The 21,892-nt window shown below is 53.2% G+C and overlaps 1 protein-coding gene across 2 annotated transcripts in view; it reads right to left on the bottom strand.

The window, feature by feature from the left end:
* Positions 1–21,892, bottom strand: part of PTPRN2 (protein tyrosine phosphatase receptor type N2) — a 981,520-nt gene that overhangs the window by 486,184 nt on the left and 473,444 nt on the right. For both annotated transcript variants that reach the window (XM_033192278.1, XM_033192279.1), the window contains one exon: positions 19,471–19,550. In XM_033192278.1, the coding sequence (XP_033048169.1) occupies positions 19,471–19,550 (80 nt within the window). The remainder of the gene's footprint in view (positions 1–19,470; positions 19,551–21,892) is intronic.

The raw sequence follows: 21,892 nt of genomic DNA, 5'->3' as shown, positions 1-21,892 counted from the left end.
AGAAATGATCCTTAACCCACCTTTCCTCCTTTTTGCTGCTTTTTCCTATCGACGCCTGCCTAGCCCATCTGCCTCTCGGCAACCACAGAATGAACCGGAAACTTTGCTCTTCTGCTGTGCCTGCAGGAAACCGAATCTCCCGACAGCCGCACATGACTCTTCTGCTAGAACCATCAAACTTGGGGAAAAACATGATTTGAGATGAACTTCCACGTTACAGGCAGCGAAGCCCAATGACGACGGTCTCTTTCAGGACAAGCATTTGGATTCCATAACACAGTCAGTCACAGACTGAGCAGGTGCACCCGAGGAAGATCCCCTGCAGTCTCGCCTGCTGGCCCCACAACTGAGTTCTGGATTCTTTCCTGGTCTGTGTTTGGGAAACACACGTAACACTGTGGCCTGGAGTGGGTGACGCAGATGGCCGGCCGCCCTCCCCTCCTGAGCAAAGGCAAGCGGGTGCATGGAGGTCCCCAGAGAGCCCAGGCCTCGCTTCCCCATGAGGAAAAGGACCACAGTAAAGTCTCCAAGAACCCAGCCTCAGCACCCCGCCGCTCCCCAAATCTCCTCAGCGTAGCTGCTTGGGGCCCCTCATCTGCCTCCATCTGCCGTGTCCATGTGCACAAGGTCCACACCGGCAGCCAGACCACACCTGGAAAGACATACAGCGAAAGCTTCCAAGGAACACGGGCCGTGAAGGAGTTAAAGTCCTCAGATCTATGGATACGACATCTTTTTTTCCTTGTTTCCTGCTAATCTATTTAATGGGAAAGTCTCCCTCCCCACAACCCATATAAAGAACGCTTCCTTAGTTGCTGACTTTACAAATAATTATCTAGAAATAAGTACAATGATCTATTGTAAGTAAATCTGCATAAAGAAGAGTTTTCTTTTTTTCCATGAAAACCTAGCCACTTACTGCAGAATCCCCACACTCCACCTGTGCATGGCGACACATCACTGCAGGGTAGAAACGCCCCGTCTCCCGTGTGGCCCCCAGCGGCCGCCATCACAGGTCTCACCGTCTCGCCGTGTGTGTAACCGGCTTTCTCCCGAGCTCCCGAGGTTGTGGCTGCACCGCTCGTCTCTGCCTGTCTGCGCGTGGCCGCTCTCTGCGTCTGTGCCTTCTCGAGGTGTTCCCCTCTTCTTCTAAGGACACAGTCACGCTGGATTGGGACCCACCCTCAGGGAGACTGACCTCCTCTTAATGACATCTGCAAAGATCCTATTTCCAAATAAGGCCACATCCACAGGTAGCAGGGGTTAGATCTTGACCATAACTTTCTGGAGGTCTCATTATCCCCACAGCAGGCATCACCCAGCGATGGTTGGCAGAGCATCCACCGCACACCAAGCAGCCTGCTAGAGACATTGCATTCATTACCTTTGCATATTTATGAACACGAAAGGTTTTGCAAACCGATGAACGGCATGGAAAGAGGCCACATCGGCCCTGCTAAGAAGGACGGCCTGGAGGGATGAAGAAGGACCTTTCAAGGCTTTTTGTTTGAACCGAAAGTTTCCTTTATTAAGTTATTTTATAAAGTGAGCTTGTATCAAGGCTGAGCTTTCAGCGCAGTATTTATGAGCTGCATTTCTTTCAAAACATTCTATCAAACTGACATTTCCTTAAATCAAACTGACCTTCCAAAATACGGAATAAATCAGGTGGTTTAACTCTACTGACTAAAGCGTGTTTTCCCCAACCCTGAGACAGGTGGCTTTGTCCCTGTCGCTCAGCCACCGGCTCAGTGAAGGGTGGTTGTGGCAGAGAGGGCAGTCGTCGGGCGATGAGTGATTACAATCATCCGTCGCGATGCAAATTAAAGGGACAAGCCCAGCCAAGCTGCTCTGCTGGGTGTTCGTCCCGCCTCTGCGATTACTGACGTGCACAAAGGACCCAGGGACCACCTGGAACAAGGAGAGGACTGAGTCCACGCAGGGATGAAGCCACAGGCACGGTCCCCACGCGCTTGACGGGGAGGACTGAGTCCACGCAGGGATGAAGCCACAGGCACGGTCCCCACGCGCTTGACGGGGAGGACTGAGTTCACGCAGGGATGAAGCCACAGGCACGGTCCCCACGCGCTTGACGGGGAGGACTGAGTCCACGCAGGGATGAAGCCACAGGCACGGTCCCCACGCGCTTGACGGGGAGGACTGAGTCCACGCAGGGATGAAGCCACAGGCATGGTCCCCACGTGCTTGACAGCCACCCTGCAACCCGTCTGCCCCAGACACCTGTTCTGGGGGAATCTCTCCCGTCCACATGCTGCTGTGGCTCAGACCCCAGGCACAACACAAGCGCTTGGCAGAGAAGCGGACTGTGCCACCAACGCACTCAGTGCTGAACCGCCATTCAGGAGAGACCGGCTGCTGCTATGGCCCCCGGGCTGCAGTGTAAACAGTCGTGGTGGCCAAGGGGTGTCCACAATTACACGTGTTGTCCGTGGGCACACTGGCTGTGGACGGAGGAAGCCTGTGGCTCTGGGGTTGTCATTTAAGTGCCACTGCCCGTGGCCCAAGACCCGTAGCTGAGACGCGACGGGGGTGTCCTTCGTCACTGGTCCCCAGGACCACACCAGAAGGACCTGACAATGATCCTGATGAGAAGGTTGTTAACCTGTCAAAGCATCAAGACGAAACATCACACAAGCCGCTCTGAGCAGGAACCCACTAGCGACAGTGCCCTTCGATCCACATGGAAGCACCTAACGCCACTTTTTTGATGAGCAGAAATGGCAGTTAATAATTTAAGGCAAAAAACGAACACAATCTAGTATGACAGCTGTTTCCCAACCAGAGGGAGTGCCCATGCGTGGTGGCCCACGAAGGCGGAGTTGGCATGAGCACGGCCGCGGTCCTGCTGCCAGAGTGACCTCATTCCACGGGGTGAGCATCTCGCACCTTGGTGTAGAAGCCCAGGCCCCACGCCAACTTCTGCAATAGCCTCAGTACAGCGACAGCGGCGGCAGCCATGGCATGGAGCACCCAGCACACAGGTTACCTGAGGTGGCCTCGCATCAGCTCACAGTAGAGCGTCGGCCCAGTTCACAGATGGAAAAAACGAGGCTGGAGGAGACCAATGTGTCCAACATCACACGGAAGTCAAGGCTGTGGGACTGAAACTCAGTCCTGTGGACACCAGCCAGGGCTGCAGGCGCTGGCTCTGTTCCTGCTGTAACACTCGATGCACACGTGTCCACCTGTGGGGGGGCCCTGCAGTTTTCCAGTAACACTCGATGCACATGTGTGCACATGTGTGGCGGGCTCTGCAGTTTCCCAGGCACTGTCAGTGGCAGGTCAGGGAATGGGGTGCCCTACACAGTTCCCAGAAGGCAACCACAACAAAACCTAATACCAGTCAGCTAATGACCATTCTGCTCACTCACACACGTGCGTATGTGCTCAGAAAGTGAGACACACACTCAGTGACAGACACACACCACACACAATCACTCACACACACAGTGAGACGTGGGCTCACACAGCAAGACACACACACATGCTCAGTGAGACACCACAATTCCACCAGCAGGGACCCTCTCAGCAGAATGTGGCCATGCAGGGACCTGTGCCTGCTGCTAGAGGTGATGAGGTCCCAGCCTCCAAGTACAAACCTTCCCACACACAAGGAAAGAGAGAGACCTGGAGTGAATTCCACATAGTTCACCTAAAAAACAGGCACCCCAAGCAAGCTGGGGTTTAACCACATTGACTCTGGCAACCTGAACATGTACTGGGTGTTCAAGTCCAGGGGTCGGAAGCAGTTGGAGAGCCCGGGACACACACAGCATTCTCCTGGGTACTTCTCTCAGAACCTGCTACCCAGACGACCAAGATGGGATGCCCAGGACAGCTGCAGCCCTCAGGAGAGCGTGGGAGGTGCATGAGGGAGCTGTGGGGCCAGAGGCTGGGGCCACAGCCGCGGGGGAGCCTGGGGAGCCCAGTGCCATGAGGTTGCTTGGACGCATCGGTCACGTGGGACACTGCCCCATGGTTTCCTGTCCAGCTATTTGCTGGAATCTGGCAAAAAGACAGCCATCTACACACTGTGTCTGAGGGATGCCAAGGACTCCTTCCTCCCCAGATGCTCCTTTTTCTTCTCCTCAAGGCCTCCATCATCTCCCATTCACAGAAGCCCTCCCTGTGCCAGTGATTTCCAGAAGTTGACTGCAGGGGAGGAAAGAGAAAGGGTCACCTTCCCCACAACAGAGCTGACTCCTGGTTCAACCCCATTCTCCTCCAAGTCACGGCACGGCTCTGTGATGACTGCCCTGGGCTGTTGGGTGTCCCTGGGGAAAGGAGTGCCAGGGCCTCCTGGGGACGGGGCACAGTGGCCAATTTTATGGATGACGGATGCTTCACCTGCTTCCGGAGGGGCTGCAGGCAGCTCAGGTATAAACACTCAGCTTAATAAAGGCCAAGGCTGAGAAACAATCCAGGGGAAGAAAGGCGAAAGGTGTGCCGCGCACCTGGTAACTGATGTAATCCGGCACTCCTCTGGGTGAGAGAAGCCAGGCGGGTGAGCACAAAATCTGGAGCGAGATTCCCAGCTCCGGACGAGAGACGTGTGACAGGGAAGTGACTCCGACTGCCTGGTGGCAGGAACCATGTGGTTCACCAGGTACCCCAACTTCTCTCCGGGCCCCAAGATGGACTCAGACGTGTTCTGGCTGAGAGACTTGGAGAGGCCTCCTCAGTTGCTCCAGGTGAGTTTTCTCAACGAGTTTCTTACCTCGCACCCCTCAGGAAAACCGAGGACATAAGATCATAGGGGAGTCCCATAAGGTCTACTGAAGACTCACCCCAAAATGCAACGTGCAGAACCCTGCAGTGAGCAGGGGCACGGTGCGCGGAATACGGGCCTCCAGAAGCAGCTGTGTTCTCGTGGTCGTCTGACCAAGTCAGAGCCAAGTCTCAGGTCCGTGCCAAAGGACCCTGGGCTAACGGGCTGTGGCCGGAAAGACAGTTGCTGGCGGGGCAGATGGAGCCAGCAGACCGGCGGGAGGGCGGGGGCTGCCATGACCACACGGCCCCCACGGGTCAGACCAAGGTTTGTGTTTCACAACCAGTGGGTCATGAGTTGAGTCGTTCACTCAACTGACGCTCAGAACTCTTATTCATTTTCAGAACAATAAAGTCAAAACTCCACGAGGACATTCAAAAAACAGCATATTCTGGATTTGATTACAGATAAAAGAAATCTTCTATTAAAAGAGGAGAAATTGCATATTTAAAATGGAAATTACCCCAGAGCACGGGAATGGCACTGTCTTTCTGTGTTATTCTAGAATAAGAAACTATGTGGCCATTCAATTCTTGAAGAAAATGTTTTTAAAAGGGAAGAGGTGGATGGGCAGGACTGTGTGCAGAGTTTTGTTCACGGAAAGGTCCTGCCCTGGCTCTCTAACCTGATGCAGGGATGGGCTTTCGTTCCCTGCCTCAGTTTACCTATGTGTCCCACGTCCCTCTGACATGAAGTTGTATGTTTCCATTTGTTTCCTCTGGAAATCACATAACAATGCTGCTTTGTTTCTCTAGCAAGGAACAGCTGTGAGCTTGGGGGTCTTCAGGCTTGGAGGCATCACACAAAAATAAGACTCCATCAGCAAGCGGGTGCGCCCCCTCTGCCTCCTGCTCCGTTCCCAACCACCAGCCTGGGATGGCACCTTCCATGATGTGGATGAGTCCCCTCCATTCAAGGCCTTCTCTAGAAACAGCCACCTTCTGGCTTCAGGATGAAACGAGGCTCTAAATATGGGCCGTACCCTATGGGGCTGCCAGGCTCAGGGCCAGGGCCGACGACAGGCACACTACACTGACCTGCAGGTGGCTACCCCAGGTTCTCTCTGGTGGTTTTGCCACAGAATGTGTTCCAAGGTGTGCTGCTTCCTTTGCAAAGCCTTCAACCACCTCCCAACTCTTCAGTATGGAAGGGCTCTGAGCGCTCAAACAAACACAGCCTTTTCAGCTGGCATCACAAGAGGTTTACAAAACACCGTGGAGAAATTCCAAAACCAGGCACCGTGGAGAGACAGAAAGTAGTTTTCCCGACAGGAGAATGTTAATGCTAAGATCAGCTTTAGCAAACACACACCTGAGTTGTGGCAACTCTCACCTGGTGAAGTCCCCTACGAATACATCCTTACCCAGATTGTATACTTTATGGGAAAAGTAATAATGCCAAGGAGACGGCAAGGCCTGCAGGTGAGCCTGCACCTCAGCATGTGACACAAAGGACCGGTCCTCGTGATGTGAGCACATCCCTGGGACATACGGGGTGGCCGAGGCCTCTGCAGCGAGAACACTCCCTCCATGGGGCCCTAGGCCTGTCAAGCAGGAAATAAAGACAAAATCTTAAGCAGATTTTCAACCACCTTCCTTCAATATCAGCAAATCCCACAAAAATTACAGTAGGCAGTAGTTATAGGTTGAAAGCTCAGAGATGGGGAGAAAAACAGGCTATATTTTCCTGAAATTTCTCTTCTTACGCCTAGCAGCTAAGCAGCCTGCTGCTGTAGTTACTGTCCACGTTGCTACGGCCACAGGAGGGCTGAGGAGGTATGTTAGATGGGTGGAGGGCAAGTGCAGAGTTGAGATGAAATTCTTATTTCCACATATGTGATCATGCAATTGCAATGCTTTTCAGCGAAGCCTCCTCCCACACCCAGGGTGTCTCCTGATGCAGAGGGGCCGCTTCCAACGCCTTGCAGTCCTCTACCTCCCCTGCCACCGCTCTGGCCAGCAGGCGTTTGCTGAGTGTCTACTGCAGAGGAGCTTCCGGCTGGCAGGGGCAGGGGTTTGTCGTCAGGAGCTCTTGGGCTGCCGCTGTGAGTGGTGCTCGGCTCCAGTGCCATCAAGGTCCTTGGAGGCTGCTCCCAACGGCTTGCTGGCCTTGCCTCCAGGACATGTTCTGAACCTCTGGGGTGGGGCCCAAGAGTCTGCATTTTTAACAACCTCCAGCTGATGCTCAGGGCCCCCGTTGGGAGAACTGCTGTTCTATAATCTTCAGAAAAAGTTTCTGTAATGGGCTGGAGAGTGAATGTTGGAGGCTTTGTGGGCCAGGCAGTCTCCACCATGACCACGCAGCTCTGCCTGTGGGGAAAGCTGCCAGAGACGAGGCATGAAGGAGCGAGCAAGCACTGTTTCCACCAGCACTTCCTTCCCAGAGCAGCATACTGGGTGAGGCCGGCCACGGGTTGCTTAGAATTTGGTGAGGTGGCAGGGTCAGGGCAGACGGGGTGGGGTCTGAGGATGGCTGCTGAAGTCCTTCCTGCGGGGTGGCATGGACCTTGCAGCTGGGAGTTGGCAGGACTGAGAAGGGGGAAGGACAGAGGAAGGCAGGCATGCTGGGCTGGAGGAGAGCCAGGCCAGGGTGGGCACCAGGACTTGGTGGGGTCCCAGGCTGTGCAGTCCCCGGGGGACAGCAGCCCATGACAGTGGCCCTGACTGAGCAGAACAGGTTGGAGCATGGGGACTCCATCCCTCACTGTCCCTCACTGTCCCTGTCACTCCTTCAACATGAAGGAGAAAGCCAAGAAACAACACAGGTGACTGTGTGATCAGGCCTACCAGGTTCTGAGCTTGCTGTCCCTGTGGGGTGCTCATGCTCCTGGCAGCTAAGGGTATGGTGCAGTGCACGGGAGGCCCAGACCGCAGCTCCCATACCAGGACCATTAGGGACCCAGTGCAGTGGCTGGGCTGCAGCTGGGGCAGGAGCTGCTGGGGAGGTGGGTGCCCGGCACCATCCTTGGGCTTGGCACCATCCTTGCGCTCGGCACCATCTTTGCACTCGGCACCATCTTTGCACTCGGCACCATCTTTGTGCTCGGCACCATCCTTGCGCTCGGCACCATCTTTGCACTTGGCACCATCTTTGCGCTCAGCAGAACAGAGGCAGCATCCTCAGGGAAGCACGGCCAGCACTGGCTTCATTTTAAAAACGCATCATTAAACCCCACAAACCACTGGAACTGGGTGCCTATTGAATGTGAGCACTCAGCCCAAATCATCACTGTGAAACTAAGATATCTACACGTGCTTCATCCTAAACAGAAATGCAGATCTCTCTAAGCAAGAAGCACCTTAAGCTCCTGCCACCGGCATTTGTTGGGAGATATCATTTTGGTCGGTCAACACCTGTGAAGCTGATGGGACTTTCGATTTGTACCATTTTATACCACGTGAGGAAACTGTGTAATTACTTTTGCCAACGGCTTTTCATTCTTAACTTGCTTTCTCATGGTTTGCAACTGTAATAAGACAAGGTGTTGATAGAGTGCGAACTGTCTTCAAATTTAAATGGTATAATTGTACATCCACCTTTAATCAGTGCTAAAATATCAACACAGATTAAAACTTCCCTTCCCAAGCTGCCTGCCAGAGGAGGTGATAATCCTGCTACTGACACCGTCTTCACGTGCTCTCCGTAACCGTGGTATTTGCGTGAGACGAATCATCGCATCTCGTTAGTGAAGCGGCCTCGTCTTGACACAGAAGACAGTCCAGTAAGGAGGGAGTAGCACTGCAAGAAGATGTCTTAGTGCTGGACGCGGGTGGGTCTGATCAGCTCAAGGTCCTCTCCTATTCTTTATTTAAACAAAATTTTTAGAGATAAGGTCTCGCTCTATCACCCAAGCTCAGAGGCCGTGGCATGGTCGCAGGTCACTGCAGCCTGGAACTCCTGGGCTCAAGAGATCCTCCCACCTCATCTTCCTGTGTGGGACTTACAGGTGTACCACCATGCTTGGCTAAACTTTTTAATATTTTTGTGGAGATGGGGTCTTATTATGTTGCCCAGTCTGGTCTCAAACTACTGGTAAGTGACCCTCCAGCCTTGGCCTCCCACAGTGCTGGGATGGCAGGCATGGCCACCACACCCCCACCTCCTCCATTCTTTACTCCCCACAGTGCTGGGATGGCAGGCATGGCCACCATGCCCCACCTCCTCCATTCTTTACTCACGATTATTGCTCTTCTTCTAACCCTATGAAATCCTCCTGTCCGTCTGCAGCCAAGTAAAGAACACAACTGAAAAGAGAGTTCTTCGTGAGGATTTGCCATGGCATCTTTCCCACTCCAGGCATTCATGGGATGCCCAGGCACACAAGGCCAATGGACATCTCAAGTGAGCAATGGCAACCAACTTATAAACTGCTCAAACTTTACATTTTGCTCTCACATCAAATTATTTCCACTTCATCTGATCCTAATGCAGCCTCGTGGAGTGTAACTATTGGCCCTGGCTGACAGAGAAGGCATCCTGAAGTTTGAAAACAGTCAACGAGTTGTCCAAAGTCACAAAACAAGCAAGTAGCCAGGAGGCTGCTGTGAATTCAAGTTCTGAACTCCAAGCTCCCCTTCTTCCCTCTTTCATTTCGCCAGCCTCAGCTGTTATGAAATGGCAAAGAACACCCAGGCAGAGCTGGAGAGGCTGACACCTGACCTACACTGGAGCCTAATCCATGGGGCACTGAATACAGCCAACACGGCAGACATCCAGAAGCAGGGACTGACCTAGAGTGAGGAGGCTCCATCGCCCTCAGCTTCACTAGGTAGAGCAGCCAATTGCTGTGGAGGTGCTCGTGGTGACGGAGGCGCTTGTGATGATGGAGGCGCTTGTGGTGATGGAGGCGCTTGTGGTGACAGAGGCGCTCATGGCGGGGGAGGTGCTCGTGGCGGGGGAGGCGCTCAGGGTGGCAGGGGAGGCACTCCTGGTGATGGAGGCGCTTGTAGTGATGGAGGCGCTCGTGGTGATGGAGGTGCTGGTGGCTGGAGAGGTGCTTGTGGCGGGGGAGGTGCTTGTGGTGATGGAGGCGCTGGTGGCTGGAGAGGTGCTAGTGGCGGGGGAGGCGCTCCTGGCAGTGGGGAGGCGCTCGTGGTGATGGAGGCGCTCCTGGTGGGGGAGGCGCTCGTGGTGATGGAGGCGCTCCTGGCGGGGGAGGTGCTCATGTAGGATCTAAATGTCATTCAGTTGAACCCTTTTGGTTCTACTGACCAGCGTGCATTTAGCCAACTCATCATCACCCAGTGACTTTTCCCACTAATGCAAAAACCTAGAATGCCATCCTGGCCAATAAGTCAGAGGCCTGGTGGTTTGCAGCACCCTCCTTATTAAGAGTGATTACAGGGCCAGGGGACTCAGGTGCCAGCCTTGCCAGGTGAATTAACAGGTAAATTTTCAAGAATGGGCCTTCAGAGCTTGGGCATTCCTGTGCTGGGAGGAAAAGTGCAAAGAATCGGACTCAAGGCCTGAGAGCCCAGTGGCCTCGGGTGGGTGTTGACCAGGTAAGACCTGCCTGTGACAAGTGTCCCCAGCAGACAAGCTTCTGAGCAATTGTTTCCCACGTGCTGAATATCCTTGTGCTGGTCCCAAGTGCTGAGGGACCCATCCCTTCCCATCCCAGGCAGCTCTCGGTCCTGAGACTTCACTGGACCTCCCCTGCCTTCCCACTAAGAGCTGCCTCTCCTGAGTCCTGGTGTCAGGAGGAACCTCCCCGGGCTCACCAAGCTGACCCTGTGCTAGTCTGATCAACGGTGCACTCACAGGAGCCACCAACTGCCAAGGGGTTTGTGCCACACACTTCAGCTGCTGTCTGCCATGTAGGGTCCCCAAAGCACAAGGAGACAACAAGGGGAGAGTTTCAGAGGCCAATGGACTGGTGGAACATAATTTTTTAAATAATTGAGCCTTTCAGAGTCTCTCAAGTCATAACATTTGGACAATTCATGTCTCAAGACCTGAGCTTGTCTCAAGGGGCCAGTAGGCATCCACAGCAGGGGAAACCCTCTGCCCTGCCCAAGATGGCCCAGACTTGTGACCTAGTGCAGCTGCAGGGCAGGACTCCTGGGCTGACCATCAGGGACCCAGGGCAGTGGCTCAGCCGCAGCTGGGGCAGGATCTGCTGGGGAGGTGGGTGCCCAGCACCATCTTTGCACTCAGCACCACCTTTGCACTCAGCACTATCTCTGCTCCTCTGCCCCTACTGCTTCTGTCAAGTTGCCATGGGAACTGGTATTGGTAGAAGAACTCCCAAGAAGTGGCTTGTGGCAGACATCAGCCTCCCCTCAGCTCAGGGACAGCCTGTGAGCTGCAGCTGCAGGAGGATGGAGCATGGTGCCACCCGTGTGCTGGCTGGAAGTCATGTCTCCAGTGCCCGGGGGAGGGTGTGGGCCCACGCACTGTCTTCAGGGCCGTCCTGGCCTCTCCCTGCAGGCTCCAAGTGCACCTTCCTCGGGCACCCCTTGTTTTCCTCCTTCAGGTCTCAAAGCAATGCCATGCCAAGCTGCTCTGCAGCACACAGCCCCGATTTAAAATGAGCCACTTTCTACTCAGGTATGAAGACATTGCCCTTTCTATGCAGAGGTGAGGGAAAGAGTGGAAACAGCATTCGCTTATGGACAAAGAGCAAAAGACGACGCTGTGAAAACAGGCACGGCGGCCTCGCGTCGTGGAAAGACCAGGGCTTCAACACCCAGCAAAACAGAGCGTCACACGGACAGCAGGCTCCTCCTTCAACACCCAGCAAAACAGAGCGTCAGACGGACAGCAGGCTCCTCCTTCAACACCCGGCAAAACAGAGCGTCACACGGACAGCAGGCTCCTCCTTCAACACCCGGCAAAACAGAGCGTCAGACGGACAGCAGGCTCCTCCAGCAAAACCTGAGGCCTCGTCCCCCAGGCCCACAGCCCAGTGGCATCTCCGCCAGCAGACGCAGCTCCCCTGGGACTCCCCAAGTACAGCTCACCTCCAGTGGGCTAGGACGGCTACCACAGGAGGACACATGTGCCCTGGCCACGGCCGCCGGCCATCCTGCTGTCCTCCCATCAGTCTAACCCTACAGGGCCCAGGGCAGTGAAGAGAGAAACCCACGTGCAAGGAAGATAAACACTTGGGAAACTCAGCAACCCCCATGGTATGCTCCGTGACCCCCAAACAGCCAACAGAACCCCCTCCTGCATATCCAGGGTGCAGGGCCTTCTGCTGGATTTCACCTCCCCTGGCAGCTGACTGCACCTGCATCAGAGCCTCTCCCCTGGATCCTTCTGCGGGGACGCTGGGCGTTCCATGGAGAGAACAGCTGGGACCCCCTCAGCAGCCTCCCAGGCATGAGAGGGTGCAGGAAGGTGGTGGTGATTCACTGTTTCTAACAGGTCCTCTGGCCACGGAAGCCTCCTGCACATGTGAAAGCCTACAGAGAATCCCATGCACTTCCAAACTCTCACTCGTGTTTTTCAGAAGTGGGTTTTATAAGTTTTGGTGCATAAAGGTCTTAGTGGAATTTCTATGGGTGTTTACCTAGGCTTCCCCCAAACCCCAGCCAACTAGGGGTGAGCTCCCGCGGCCACCTGTGACAGTCAGTCCCTCGCAGTGCACGTGCTGATGCAGTTCCTGAGGTGGAGGAGAAGCTGGAGGGCCCCGGGGGCCCTTCTCCCTGTGCAGGGTGTGAATTCTAAATGAACCTGAATGTGAGGACGAAATGGAACCTGCTCTCCCCAGCAGTGAGTTGGAGGTGGGACCAGGCACCACCCTCTTCCAGCAGGATCAGCATTGCTTGGTCATTTGCAGGTGTGAATGAGCTGCTCCCATTAACGGTGTTTCCAGTGCATAAACCCCCTCTGTATATAAATGAACGCAGAAAAGTGGCTGCCGAGTGAGGCGGTTTCCCAGCCTTTATTTAGCAGCATCCTCGAGTGTCCCCCGAACGCGGCTCCTGGAGTTCCATGCGGGTAGCCCTGTCAATGATGGCGATGCAATTACTTTCTAACACAGTGTTGTCTGTGCTCCGGGTAAAGCCATGATGAAGGCGGCTTTCAGGACTTGTAATTACAGAGCCACGGGTGGCCTCTCTCCTCGCAGCCGGGAAGGTCAGCACAGGTCCTGGGTGCTGCCGGCCCCGAGCTCTACTCCTGCAAACGCTTGTCAAAATGCCAGAAGTAATTACCTGGCTGTTCAGAATGGAGTCATGGGGTGCAGCTCCGACCATCTGATTCCCTAAAGCCTCCATCCAAACTGAAACTTGTTTAAAACCTCCCTGGGCTGCAGCCACGGGGCACCTGCTCTCTGGCAGGCAGAACCTCACCACAGTCCTTCCCTGTGCTCCCATTGGCCGGTCTCTGCTGCAGCTCAGGGGAGGTGCTCCCATGCAGGCAGGAGTTCTTGTTCCATGTCCAGCCCACGTGGCCCTGGACACAAGTTGGGCCTGGTTCACACACTGCAGCCCCTCGCCCACCCACCCGACACAGCAGGTCCAGCAGGAGACGGGCCCTGGGCACTGAGCCTGCGGGGCCTGCTGTGCAGACCCTACCAGCCCCACCGGCCCACCCTTCCCGCACCACACCCTCCACTCCTTCGTCTGTTTCTCCTGGAGGCTCCTCTTTTTAGTTACTCCTCATCGCCTATGTCTGTGCCGCGAGTCCAAGAGCAGGAGGACAGCATGGTGCTTCCCCCCAAGCCTCTCTCTTACCCTCCCTGGGTGACACCCCAGCCAGGCGAACTGTGGGATCCTCAACCTCGTGGCTGTGGAGTGGCAGGGTGAGTGCAAGCCCTGCACCAGCCACAGCCAAAGCCCAGGAGCCCCCAGCCCACGCGGATCCTGGTGGCAGCTCAGCTCCAACGAGGACATGACACAGTGGCCCATGCACAGCGGAACGCGGGGCCAGGCCACCCAGGCCATACCTCCAGCCTCACTGCTCTGGTGCTGTTTCCTCAGCTGCGCCCTGGGGGTCTGGCGAAAGGGAGCGCTAGGATGCCCGTGCTTGGAAGACCCTCCGAGGATAGTGCAGGTCCTTGGAGAGTCACTTTCATCATTTTGACAGGTGTCTCATTCACCTGCACATGGAGGCAATTTTCTCAGCAAGTGGCTTTTTTGAACATTTCCGAAGCATCCTCCTTCATTTCTAATAAGACTGCAACTTCCTTTCCACACTCAAGACTCAGGAGTTCCTCTTGTCTTGTTCTAATCTCTTAATCACGAGAGTGGTACCGGAGCATGGATGGGCTTCAGGCCCCACCACGGCACAGCTCCACCCGGCGCGGCCTCCCTGGGGAGCGGGTGTGTAGGAGTCAGATGAGGGATGTCTGCTGCTTGTGGACCAATGCTGTGGTGAGCGTCCCTCCCCCTCCCGGGGCCACCTCAGCGGAGCTGAACCGACCAGCTGCAACGAAATGCAGGCCCAAGTCCTTCTTAGTGGCTGCTGAAGATGAAGTTCCCACACTATGAAGTCCGATTCTGAATTCCACCTTGCCAGCCTCTTCCTGGCATGTCCTTGGCACACTGGACCCCACACCCAGGCTGCACCATTCTCGTTCCCCTCACCTTCAGTCCCTGAGACCTACACTAGTCCCCGTGCTCTGCCCAAAGGTCAGACTCTCTGCGAAGCCTCATCTAAGCCCTGCTCTCCCTGAGGTGCCACCCACTGCCCCAAAGAACTCCTGGCTAAGCTGCCCCGGCACCGTGGCGGGGGGTCCAGGAGGGCAGGGCCACTGACTTCCAGAGTGATATCACCTTAGGAAGGTGTGATGCATTGCCCAAGACAGAATCTGCACAGGGTGGACCAGACCGTGGAGCACTGATGCCTGCCTGGGGTCGATGGTTCAAGCTGGCTGGATTGTAAGTATGTGTTACAGAGGAATTCACTTCACTTCGCCATTAGGCTTTTCAAAATAAACACATATTTTGTCTGCTTTACCAGAGGCCAGAAGCCTGGGCAGCCCTTGCTCCAGCAAAGGCCTGTGGCTAACGCAGAACACCGCGGGCTGTGGGGTCCAGCCATCGGCAGAGTCCAGTTCTGAGCCAGGATTCAAGAGAGGCTCACGAGAGAGGAGGGGAGCCTCCCCCTCCATGTGGACACGCTACATATGAGGCGCAAAACACACAGCAGCATAGCAGACCCAAGTCCTTCTTAGTGACTGCTGAGGATGAAGTTCCCACACTATGAAGTCTGATTCTGAATTCCACCTTGCCAGCCTCTTCCTGGCATGTCCCTGCTCTGACATTCACCAGCTTCACAAAGATGCTGAACAGGCAGAAGCAGGAGGACGTCACCGAAGAGTCACCGTACCTCTGAATACGGAGGCGCCGCTACTGAAATGACACAGGCCGCCTCCCCAACAGGCTGAAAAACAACGGCAGCTGAATGCTGTGTCTTAGAGGCTGTCAGGTGGAGGATACTGAGGTCAAAGGGGAACCTGCTCAGGACAGGAGCCCTCATGAGCCCCACCCCACCACGCAGGGCTGAGTGCCAGAAACACAGCCTCCATGGCGCCCGGGAGGGAATGCTCGAAGAAACAGCCTGAACTCAGCCTGAAGGAAACTCGGCCAAGCACGGAGCGGATTCCCGGCAATAAACCGATAAACCACAGGCAGCCCCACGGGTCACCAGGCAGGGATCTCTGCAGACTGGGAGCCAGCAAAAGCAAACACTGTTTGTAAAGGATGATTAATTACCTTTCCTTTGAAAGGAGCAATACAAAAATTGATCAGAAATATACTATTTAAGAATAAACTACCAAGGAAATGAAGAATAAAAAGGATTTTTTCTGTTCTGCCAGTTCGACTACATAACTGAGCCACGGAGATTAGAAGTAGCTACCAGTCATTTCTACGTACTTTGTGGTAGAGTAAGTGCCTCCTTGAGCAAAAACCCACTTATTTTTAATATTCACTAATACCCTGTGCTCATACCCAAGGTCATAAATTAGCAGAATTCCCGGGACAGCATTGCCTGGGATAAAGAAGAGACTCTGAATAATGAAAAGCAGCTGCACTTCTCATTCGGCATCAATACCACGTGATGTTTGATGGGGACTAATGTGGGATTAACTACACCCCTATTCATTAGGTTTTGTATCATTTTGTATAAAATTAGCAAAATGAATGCCCTTTGGATTCTACTGCCAGGGCGATCTCCCTGCATTAATAACAGTAGAAGATGTCTGCAGCCTCGGGTCCTCAGGCCCTTGAGGGAACCAGACACAAGCAGCCATTGGGCCTCCAGGCAGCTGGCAGGTGCGGGCAGCACCCAGCACTCCCAAGTAATTTCAACAGCAGGCTCTTGAGTTCCGTATGTTGGTGACAAACACAGGCGCCACCACACGTCCTTCCAAAGGTGTCCGCCCATCACCGTAGGCATTTGTGATGACGCTATTAGGATTCCACATCATCTTTTAAAACTAGAAACCACAAGAAACTCCTTTTGAGTTTGAAACTCTTCCCTGCTATCACGTCAGCCTGTTTATGTCTCACCTGAAACTCTGTAAGAGGCTTCTCTTCACCGTGCTAAGCGCTTTCCCGAAGCCGATGGGCCAGTCACCGTGCTAAGTGCTTTCCCGAGGCCGATGGGCCAGTCACCGTGCTAAGCGCTCTCCTGAGGCCAGTGGGCCAGTCACCGTACTAAGCTCTTTCCTGAGGCCGATGGGGCAGTCACTGTGCTAAGCACTCTCCTGAGGCCGATGGGGCAGTCACCGTGCTAAGCCCTTTCCTGAGGCCGATGGGCCAGTCACCGTGCTAAGCACTCTTCTGAGGCCAATGGGGCAGTCACCGTGCTAAGTGCTTTCCCGAGGCCAATGGGGCAGTCACCGTGCTAAGCCCTTTCCCGAGACCGATGGGCCAGTCACCGTGCTAAGCACTCTTCTGAGGCCAATGGGGCAGTCACCGTGCTAAGTGCTTTCCCGAGGCCGATGGGCCAGTCACCATACTAAGCACTCTCCTGAGGCCAATGGGGCAGTCACCGTGCTAAGCACTCTCCTGAGGCCGATGGGGCAGTCACCGTGCTAAGCACTCTCCCAAGGCCAAATGGGCCAGCACCACACGTGGGCATGTCTACTACCTAACTGCAAGATCTTTGTGGTCACAAAATTCATTTTTATAATCTCTTGGTTTTTTTGTTTTTTGTTTGTTTTTGAGACAGGGTCTTCCTCTGTGGCCCAGGCTGGAGTCCAGTGGTGCAATCTTGGCTCACTGCAACCTCTGCCTCTTGGGTTCAAGCGATTCTCCCACCTCAGCCTCCCAAGTAGCTGAGATTACAGGTTCACGCCACCATATCCAGCTAATTCTTTTGTATTTTTAGTAGAGATGGGGTCTCACCATATTGGTCAGGCTGGTCTCGAACTCCCTACCTCAAGTGATCCGCCCACCTTGGCCTCCTAAAGTGCTGGGTTTACAGGCGTGAGCCACTGTGCCCGGTCAATCTGTTTCTTATATAGCATCAGGCACATTTATGTCAGCATAGAATTATTCAAAAATAGTTAAAAAACTAATTCTTTAAAAATTTTGCATGAATGTAAACAATTTTGCACACGTTCAACAAGCAAGAAACATTCCGACTTGCGCAGTCACAGGAGTTAACATGGATGCACTGGTGCAAGTTAGCAAATTCAGGTGTTCAGAAAGTTGTCGATATGAGACTCAAACATACATTTCCTACGTGACTCCCCCTTGGTGCAGCACTTCGATAAATAACACGAACACATTTGAAATGACCGAGAAACTACCTTTCAAATAATCAACCTCATTTTCTCTAGAGAGCCATAAGTAAATCAAAGGTCCTTGTCTGTGAGTACACTGTTACACTTTTTAAAAAGATAACAAGATTGCCATTCCTAGCATCCTTGGTCCAGCAAACCTAATTTCAGTGGCGTTGCTCCCCGGTACTAGAGAAACTGCCAATCATGGATAATTATGAATGCATTTTTGCATAATACCTGATCACGGATTTGGTCTTAAATATCTCCAATAATCACTTCTTTTTTTTTTTTTTTTTTTTGAGACGGAGTCTCGCTCTGTCGCCCAAGCTGGAGTGTAGTGGCCGGATCTCAGCTCACTGCAAGCTCCGCCTCCCGGGTTCACGCCATTCTCCTGCCTCAGCCTCCCGAGTAGCTGGGACTACAGGCGCCTGGAGCAAGCAAAACAGACGTCGTGGAGGGAGGGAGCTCCAGCAGCCACGAGGCACTGAAGCTGTGGCTGGGACCCCCGTTCCTTCTTGCGCGGGAGTGTTTGGCATGGATCCCGCTGACTTTCTGTGCCGGGACCGCACTGGACCGCCCAGCTGGATGGAGTAAGCATGTTGGACTGCTTTACCGAGCTGCACCCCAGCTCCTCAAGCCTCACAACAAAGTATGGCAGCAAAATGAGACTGGGGGTTCAACTCTCCACGAACCTTAAATCAGATTGCAGAAGTTTAGTACAACTTTGCAAAGCATTATATTTCAACCACAAATTCTCAGCCTCCTAAATCACCACCTTGAGCAAAGGAGTTACTGAGGGCACGAGGATGTCCCATAAGCAAAACCTACAGCAGCCAAAACAGATAGGATCAGCGATGTGCTCCATCCCGTAGAACACGGCGGCTACTTCCCGCCTTGATTACTCTCATGGGAGAAAGAAACTTCAAGTTTACAGGGCGCCAGTGCAGTGACGCCTCAATCAATGAGAACTAAGTATCGAAATCCCGAAACAAATCATAGTATTTTGCTGCATTTTACACTGGAAAAAAAAGACATAAATTTAAGCAAAAAAAAAAAAGGTAAGTTCATAGATTTAGCAATCTAAAGGACTGGCTAAAAGCAAGAGTCATTTCCTGCTGTGGCTGGGTCCATGCGTTCAGCCCCGTCTTATCAATGATTACAGAAGGGGTGTGCCCTGCCCACGGAGCAGCCCTAATGCACTGAAAACCACCAAGCTGAGGTTCTGTTACGCTTCCTGTGTTTTTCTTACTAGGCAGGAAGATTAAACAATACATTCTACAAGAGTTTTCAACAAGCTAAAAAAAAAAAAAAAAAAAAAAGCCAGGTTGACGAAAATACAACATTGTGTCCACCACCCCATTCTGTTCTTCAAGACTGGTGAGTAAAGCTTTGTGTTTTTCATTTAATGACAATTATTAATCATATAACAAAGATCACTCAAGCTCTATCTGTAAGTACATCTCAAAAATGTGTGATTCACAATGCCCAGACCCTGGGCTGTAAACAGTGAAACTGTCTGGAAGTCAGCCAGTTTTTACTGAAACCTCCAGATCCTTTGTGGTATCTGCCCACCACAGTCAGGAGCAGGGCCAGTGTATGCTCCTGGTCTGGTACAAAACGAAAAACCTCAAAGCAAAATTGCACGTGCTCTGTACACACTGGGGTTACTACAAACACGAAATCTCCCTTTTCCAAAAGCCGCACTTGTTCTCCGTCACTTGCAGCCTTGTGTCTCCTGCCTTCTATCTGAGACAGTTCCACGCATCAGGGCAGCCCATCCCTCCCCAAACAGTGAAATCCCAGACGGTGCCCACGGACAGCCACATTGCCCTGCGACTGCCCCCTCGTCCCCGTCACTACACACCAGCTTTCCACGGAAACTGTGACCTTCCTTTGGGTTGCTCCCTGTGGGTACTGTGAGTCTCCCTCTGCCCTGGCTGTGCGTGTACGTTTGCGGGCATGTGTGTGTGTGCGCAAATGTGTGTGGAAAGAGCCTCACCTGTGGCCTTCTCCACATCCGCAGTGGTCACGTTCTGGACATTGGCGCTCACTTTGAAGGTCACTGCTGGTCCGAGAACCCTGGAAGGGATAATTTAAAACAAGTTCATAACGAAGTCAACGTGCCACACTGCTTTTCTGAAAACAACATGGAAAACACTGGTGTGTTTTTAAAAACACAAATATCCGAGGCCACCACAGCTCCAGGCATGAACTCCACCGGACATCGGTTTTCTTTCACACCATGACCTTTGTTTCCGTTTGCCAAGAATTCCGTTTTTGGGCTTCGCTTCTCCAAAATACACATCACAGTGTCATATGCTATCCTACAAAATTCAAATCAACCTCCAAACCCCACAGTAGCAAGCAGACATTCTAGCTAGGGATGCTACCTAAAAAATTCTAGCTAGGGAACAAGAAAAGTTGTTATTGAAGCAGATTTTAGTCTTTGGTGCCCAAAGCAGACATATGAATCAAGAGCAGAGAGGAAAGAGACTAGTATTTTTAAAATTCTTTTGACAGGAACCATTTAAAAAACTACCAAAGTCATTAAGAACTACTCTGTATAAAAACAACTGGCAGGGAATTGCTAGATAGGAATTATCAAAATTGTCTGAAGCTTCCTAAATGCTATGCCAACCACAATTTTGAAAAACTACATTACTTTTTAAACCATCTAATTCATCTGAAGACCCCATATGCAGTAGGAACTGGTTATTGTGCCTACAGCCATCTCAAAATGAATGAGGAATCCAGGGTCCGTTCCCAAAGACAGATGGACCGACCCCATGTCCACAGATGACAGCCTAGACAGCTCTTCCCGGAACGGACCCCTTAAATGTCTTCTAAGGAGTAAATCCCCAACACAGACAGGAAATGCGAAGAGGACCCAATTGAGGTGGGCGACGGCAGCTGAGACTGTTGCCTCCTGGTCCCTGGGAGGTGCCTACACTCCCATCTAAGCCGTTAAACTGTGGGTACCATGTGGCCCAGGGTCCCTTGCTGTCCCCACTGCAGCCACACACCCTTGCTGATGGGTACAAGCCCAGCTGGTCAGAAGTGCCACAGGTTGGCCGCCTCCCCTCCCTCCCCTGCACCCGCCTACCCTCCCTCCCTCCACCACAGGCTCATCCTAAGGCGGCATATGACACCCAGGCCATGGACGTTGCACCCAAAATCCTTTCAACCTCACATGTATTTGTGATTCAAATATCTGCGCTCATGATACCTTAGTCCCAACCTCTGGTCTTCCTCCCTGGGATTTTTGCTCATTCTCCCGGCCAGGGGCAGCTCCCCCGCGTGCAAGCCCTTGGTGGAGGGTACTGCCGTGTCATTGCGAGGCAGCACAGTTACCATCCTAACACCACAGCCATGGCTGAACATTCCACGTGGAAGTCTTAGCATCACTTTGAACTCAGCGAGGTCTGCCTTGAATCAGTGCCTGCTCTGAGGAGCAAACAGCGTTCTAACCTTACAGATATTCCCTTTGGCTTCCTTATGCCAGAAATATCCAGCTAGTCACCAAATTCTGAGGAAACCCTTGGAAAATGCACCACATCCACCACTGTCTCTTGGTTCCCACTGTGATCCTTCTAGCCCAAGCCTGTGCCCTGTCACAGCAGAGCAGAGTGACTTCCTGCGTCCAGCTCTACTGCACACAAAATGTCCTTGGAAGTCGCCTCCAGAGATGACCACAGAGCAGAAGCTGGTGTCTCCCCGAGCCCAGGTTAAAGTCTCAGCCGCAGGCCCCAGGCCTGTCTACGGTGCCTCGGCTGGGCCCTCTGCTGGTCCCCACTATGGGCCCTCAGATAGGAGGAGGCCACTCCCTCCCTGGACGGCAGCTCTCCTGCCAACGACGTCCTGCTCGCTCATGAGTGCTGAGTTCTGCCCCCTCTCAAAGCCCGACTCCCGAGTGAGGACTGTGAGAGTGGCCGATCCTCCCTGTCTCCAGAATCTTCTAGCAGGGCCCTGAGTGCCTGACACTTAGTACTCAAATGGCACATCAGACGTTTTATAGATGTTTTCCTTCTTCCCAAGCAGAGGAGGGGCTCTTTGAAGCATGATTCCTGCCAGGGTCCCACCCACGCAGAGGACGATCGATCATATTTGTGGCCGGTTCGACATTTCGGTTGAATGGTTTTCTAGAATTAAGAGGAAGTCCTCATTAACACAAGCAGGACTCATGTACCCCCAAAACAGCGCCAAGGACAGAGAGCTCAGCACAGGGCTTCCAGCTTACACACAGCTTCTGTGAAACTGCGAGTCTTGACCACATCTGAAGATTCCCTGACAGATGGGATTGGAATTTCCTAAACCTAATTTTTCCCTCAGGTGCTGAAAGTTCCCTCTAAGGGCTGTGAGGAGGAGGTTCTTGGTTTCTCAGAGTCCAAAAACCCAGCCGCCTGTGCTATGAAGAAGCATGT

The sequence above is a fragment of the Trachypithecus francoisi genome, unplaced genomic scaffold (genome assembly GCF_009764315.1).
Source record: "Trachypithecus francoisi isolate TF-2019V2 unplaced genomic scaffold, Tfra_2.0 Lachesis_group4, whole genome shotgun sequence".
Taxonomy (NCBI): domain Eukaryota; kingdom Metazoa; phylum Chordata; class Mammalia; order Primates; family Cercopithecidae; genus Trachypithecus; species Trachypithecus francoisi.
This window is presented reverse-complemented; position numbering and strand designations above follow the sequence as displayed.